The 4,966-nt window shown below is 38.2% G+C and overlaps 1 protein-coding gene across 1 annotated transcript; it reads right to left on the minus strand.

The window, feature by feature from the left end:
* Nucleotides 1-599: 599 nt before the first annotated feature.
* Nucleotides 600-3,340, minus strand: LOC143041625 (uncharacterized). Its single transcript, XM_076213634.1, has 3 exons — nt 3,200-3,340; nt 1,309-1,502; nt 600-1,107 (listed from the first exon to the last, which is right to left on the minus strand). Exons 1-3 carry the CDS (start codon nt 3,338-3,340, stop codon nt 600-602), a joined length of 843 nt encoding a protein of 280 aa, XP_076069749.1.
* Nucleotides 3,341-4,966: the final 1,626 nt, after the last annotated feature.

The following is a 4,966-nucleotide window of genomic DNA, read 5'->3' on the forward strand; positions in this document are numbered from 1 at the left end:
TGCTTTGACATCCTAGGTGACTCCTAAACATTTTACTGATTCTTTCTGCTGAATAGGTACTCTATTGATCTCCATATTCAATGTTTCTTCTCTCCTGCTTACTACCATTATTTCACTTTACCAAGATTTAGATTTAGTCCATACTCCGTGAGTACCGCGTTCCATAGATTTAAGGATTCACTTGCAGCGTATGAAGATGATTCAATGTTGAGTATATCATCTGCATAGGCAAATTCCAATGATTCTGTAGGATCCCTTTCTCCTCTTCCGAATTGAATTTCCTTTATCACTTCATCCATTAATATGATAAAGAGCATTGGGGATAGCACATTACCCTGGCGCACTCCAGATGATACATGAAACCACTGTAAGGTCTCACTAACGGACTTGACTGCTCTTAGTATCTCTTCTCAGTTTATGGGGCATTTGGTATTCTGCTCTTTGGAGTACTGACCACAGTTTATTCCTTGGTAGGACATCAAGTGTTTTCCCTAGATCTAAGAGTGTTACATATTTGTCTTGATCAAACTCCTATGACTTTTTGAGAATCATCTTTAAAGCGAAGATTAGATCTGAAGTCACTCTGGTCTGAACCCATGTTAAGCCTCTACCAGTTTGCGCTCTACTCTATCGCTCAGATGAGCCTTTAACATTCGTTCATATATTTTCCCTGCATGAGAGAGTAAAGATATACATCTGTAATTTGAGCATTCGGCGTGGTCCCCTTTCTTGAATACTGGGCATATTAGTCCAGTGGACCAATCGTTTGGGACTTCATCTGTATCCCAAGCCTTACTGAGCAATTCTGTCAGAAGACTGAGAGCTATTCCTCCACTATATTTGAATATTTCTCCAGGAATGTTGTCAATACCGCATGCTTTATTATTCTTTATTTTAGCCAGTGCTTTCTTTACTTCTGATTCATTAATCCCCTCCTCATCAACCCAGACACCATTTGACTGTTCTTCATCTGTCCTCTCACCGTCCTCTTCTATATTCAACAAGCTGCTGAAATATTCTTTCCATCTCTTGTCAATCTCTTCTGGCTCTGTAAGCAGATTTCCTTGAGAATCTTTTATTGAATAGTTATGCTCGCCATTTCCCTTTCTATATGATTTAGTGATATTATACAGTAGTTTCTTACTATTCTGTAGGTCTTGCTCCAGATCTTGTTCTAGCTATTCCCACGGGTCTTTTTGTGCTTTCCGTTTGATACTTTTAGCTGCATTCCTTTTTCTAACATACTGTTGTCTTGCCTCTTCTGTTCTTCTTTTTATCCATAACCTATAATACTTATTCTTTTCTCACACCGCCTCTTGTACCTCTTCATTCCAGTATGCTGTTCGTTTCTTTTTGTATACTCCTGTCCATTTCACTCCGACTACTTCTTTAGCAGTATTGTTAACTTGGGACTGGTCAATTTTCCATTGCTGCTCTATGGTTTCTCCAGTTATTGTTATTTCTGCTAGTTTATCTTCTAGTTCCTCTCTGACTCCTTGGTCCTTTAGGTTTTCAACATCAATTCTCTTTCTTTTGAGTCTACGGCTATGGGGTGGTATTGTAATGTGTGTGTGTGTGTGTGTGTGTGTGTGTGTGTGTGTGTGTGTGTGTGTGTGTGTGTGTGTGTGTGTGTGTGTGTGTGTGTGTGTGTGTGTGTGTGTGTGTGTGTGTGTGTGTGTGTGTGTGTGTGTTTGTATGTGTGTGTGTGTGTGTGTGTGTGTGTGTGTGTGTGTGTGTGTGTGTCTGTGTCTGTGCGTGTGTGTTTGTATGTGTGTGTGTGTATGTGTGTGTGTGTGTGTGTGTATACAGTATATATATATATATATATATATACATATATATATATACATATGTATATATGTATATATATATATACATATATATATACATATATATATATATATATATTTATATATGAACGAGTATATATATGTATATATGAATATATATGCATACTAGCCAAATAACCCACGCGTTGCAGCGGGCAAATGATGATTATTTTCATTTCTATAGAATTTGTGGAGAAAACTTACATGTATTTAATTTAAAAAAAATATTTTGGTTAGGGTAAAGGGTTAAAGTTAGGTGGGTTGTGGTTAGGTTAGAGATTATTCACGAACTTCTCCTAGGTTTTCGCAGATAGACCCCTATTACCATATATATTCTGAAACCTTATAACCCTAGGTACTTGGATAACTATCTTTCATCTGTCTGTCTGACTGTTTGTTTGTTTGTTTGTTCAAGAACTTCTAGGTTTTCGGAGACAGACCCCCATAACCATATATATTCTGATACTCTATCACTCCAGGTAATTGGATAACTATATTTAATTTAAAAATTTATTTTGGTTAGGGCTAAAGGTTAAAGTTAGGTGGGGTATGGTTAGGTTAGGTATTATTCACGAACTCCTCCTGGGTTTTTGCAGATAGACCCCTATAACCATATATAATCTGAAACCTTATAACCCAAGGTACTTGAGTAAATATCTTTCATTTGTATATACTATAATAAAGTAGTAGCCTCTGTCTTTCTGTTTCTTTGTTCACGAACTCCCCCCAGAAACATATATATTCACCATAACCCAGGCTACCTGGATAAATATATTTTATTTCCAAAGGGCGTCTCCCTCCTCAAATTATTATTTTTTTCTTACTTTCTTAATATTTTATTTGTTACCTTTTCCATTGAGTTATATTGATACATGTAACTTTTCTCCACAAATTCTATCAAAATTAAAATGATCATTATTTGTTCGCAATAACACGTGCATGATTTGGCTTGTATGTATTGTTATGAAGGAATACATATTCTTGTTTTACGTATTCCATTGTTATCTGGTTTCGTTCGAAGGCAGCTCCGAACTGCACTTCGAACTGCTCTTCGAACGAGTTTCATTCATGGTTCTCGTTTGTGACGGAGGGACGAGACGGGTCGAGTGTTGGTTGAAGAGTCGAAGGAGACGGACATACCAGTGCTGTCTTGGTAAGGCCGGAATACCCCCCCTTTACAATTAGGCTTGAACTATTAAAAACACCATGTGAAATATATACATTTATATTAAGAATTATTTCAGGGCCATTTATATATCTATTTATCTAAATATTCAAGAATTGAAATGGTATAATGCAATAGAAAATATTACATTTTTCATTTTTACCCTAGTATTTCATGTATTATTGTGAAAAGTTATAAAACGTACGTGATGAATCATAACAAAATGGTGGAGCTGCGGGATACTATGCAGTAATGTTTCTGCATAGTAATAGTGGATGACAGTGATTGTATATTGAAACTGTTTTAGAAATTGTACTTTAGTTTTGTTGTTATTGTTGGCTGACATGGAACCTTTTGATTTAAATACATTTACTAAAGAACCACAACTTGCATATTTGCAGAAGTGTACAGTACACAAGAATGACTGGATTGCAATTGCAAAATTTTATAATATATCAATATGTGAGAGAGATAAGAAGGCCGAACTAATAGCAGTGATTGTTCAAGGTTTAATAACGCGTGAAATTCTGGAAGAGAGTGCAAAATCATTACTGGTGACGGAACACGTGGAGGACGTGGAAACTAGAATAGGGGCTGGCTCTGAAAAGATAAGGACAATGGAGCTGGAGTTGGAGAAACTAAAACTGGAGGACAGGGCAAAGGAGAGAGAGTTTGAGAAACTAAAACTGGAGGACAGGGCAAAGGAGAGAGAGTTTGAGAAACTAAAGCTGGAGGACCGGGAAAAAGACAGGGAGATAGAAAGAATGAAAATTGAATCTGTCTCAGCCCAAGTGGCAGCTGGGGAAAAGTTTGATATAGCCAAGGTGGGACGCTTGGTCCCCACCTTCGATGAAGCAGACCCCGAGGAATTTTTTGAACAGTTTGAAGGATTAGCAAATACTCTCTCCTGGGCTGCACAGTATTGGTGTGTACTGGTCCGTACTGTCCTGAAAGGTAAAGGCCGTTCCCAGTTCTTGTCCCTTTCTACTACCTCCCAAAATGATTACGAACTTGTGAAAGATCAAGTTCTCAAAGCCTATTTATGCACACCAGAATTATACCGACAAAAGTTCAGGAGCTGTTATAAAAAGGGCGAGTCATTCATTGAGTACAGTCACACTGTTCGAAAAATCCGTAATAGGTAGTTGTCAGCCAGTAAAATAACAACAATAGATCAACTATGTGAATTAATTGCACTGGAACAATTCATGAAAAGTATTCCGGCCGACGTCCGTACCCAATTATTTGAGAAGGAAGTAACTGAATTGGAACGTGCTGCCATTTTGGCAGAAAACTATGCTTTAACCCATAGAAGTAGTAAACAATCATACTCTCCAGCCATTACGCGTAAGAACTCAACCACTCCTTGGCAGTGTGGTGGTAAGTCACCAGACAGGTCTAATGGGTGCATCTAAGGGTAATGGTACTGTTGATAGGTCTAAAATTACATGTTATCTTTGTAATAACGTTGGTCACTTTAAGTCTGAGTGTCCAGAGGCTAAGATGGCTCCAAGTATGGCTTCTAAAGTAAGTGATAAGGTTATCCCAGGTGGAAACAGAATTACTAACTATGATCTGTGTAAACTTTATATATTCCCAGGCAAAATGTCAGTTGTACAGGATAGACCTGGGGTCCCTGTAAAGATGTTACGGGACACAGCGGCTACATGCAATATGTTGTTAAGGAGTGCTGTCCCTGGTGTGCAGCAGGCTCTGACTGGTGAGCACGTACTGTTAAATGTTGTAGCTGGAAAGGAAGTGGTTCCTGTTCCCCTAGCCAAACTACTTTAAATCTGGTTTATTGTCTCGACCGGTACTGGTTGCAGTTGGTGAGACACTGCCTGTTAAAGGGGTAGACTTTCTCCTGGGAAACGAAATTGCTGGGGATTTGGTAGTACCTGACCCTATTACTAGCATGACCTCATTAGATACTGACGTGATTGACTGTGTGGAGGGTGATAATGATTATATC

Source organism: Oratosquilla oratoria, chromosome 31 (assembly GCF_046742065.1).
Source record: "Oratosquilla oratoria isolate Oo_2021 chromosome 31, ASM4674206v1, whole genome shotgun sequence".
Lineage (NCBI taxonomy): Eukaryota > Metazoa > Arthropoda > Malacostraca > Stomatopoda > Squillidae > Oratosquilla > Oratosquilla oratoria.

Bases quoted from the DNA above. Each gene is read 5' to 3' on its own strand.
- LOC143041625 (XM_076213634.1), bottom strand. From the start codon at position 3,340: ATGTCAGCCAACAATAACAACAAAACTAAAGTACAATTTCTAAAACAG. The intron at 1,503-3,199 runs GTACGTTTTATA...GAAAACCTAAAG, and splicing joins ATTTTGTTATGATTCATCAC to GACCAAGGAGTCAGAGAGGA. The intron at 1,108-1,308 runs GTGAGAAAAGAA...TAAATCATATAG, and splicing joins GAAGAGGTACAAGAGGCGGT to AAAGGGAAATGGCGAGCATA.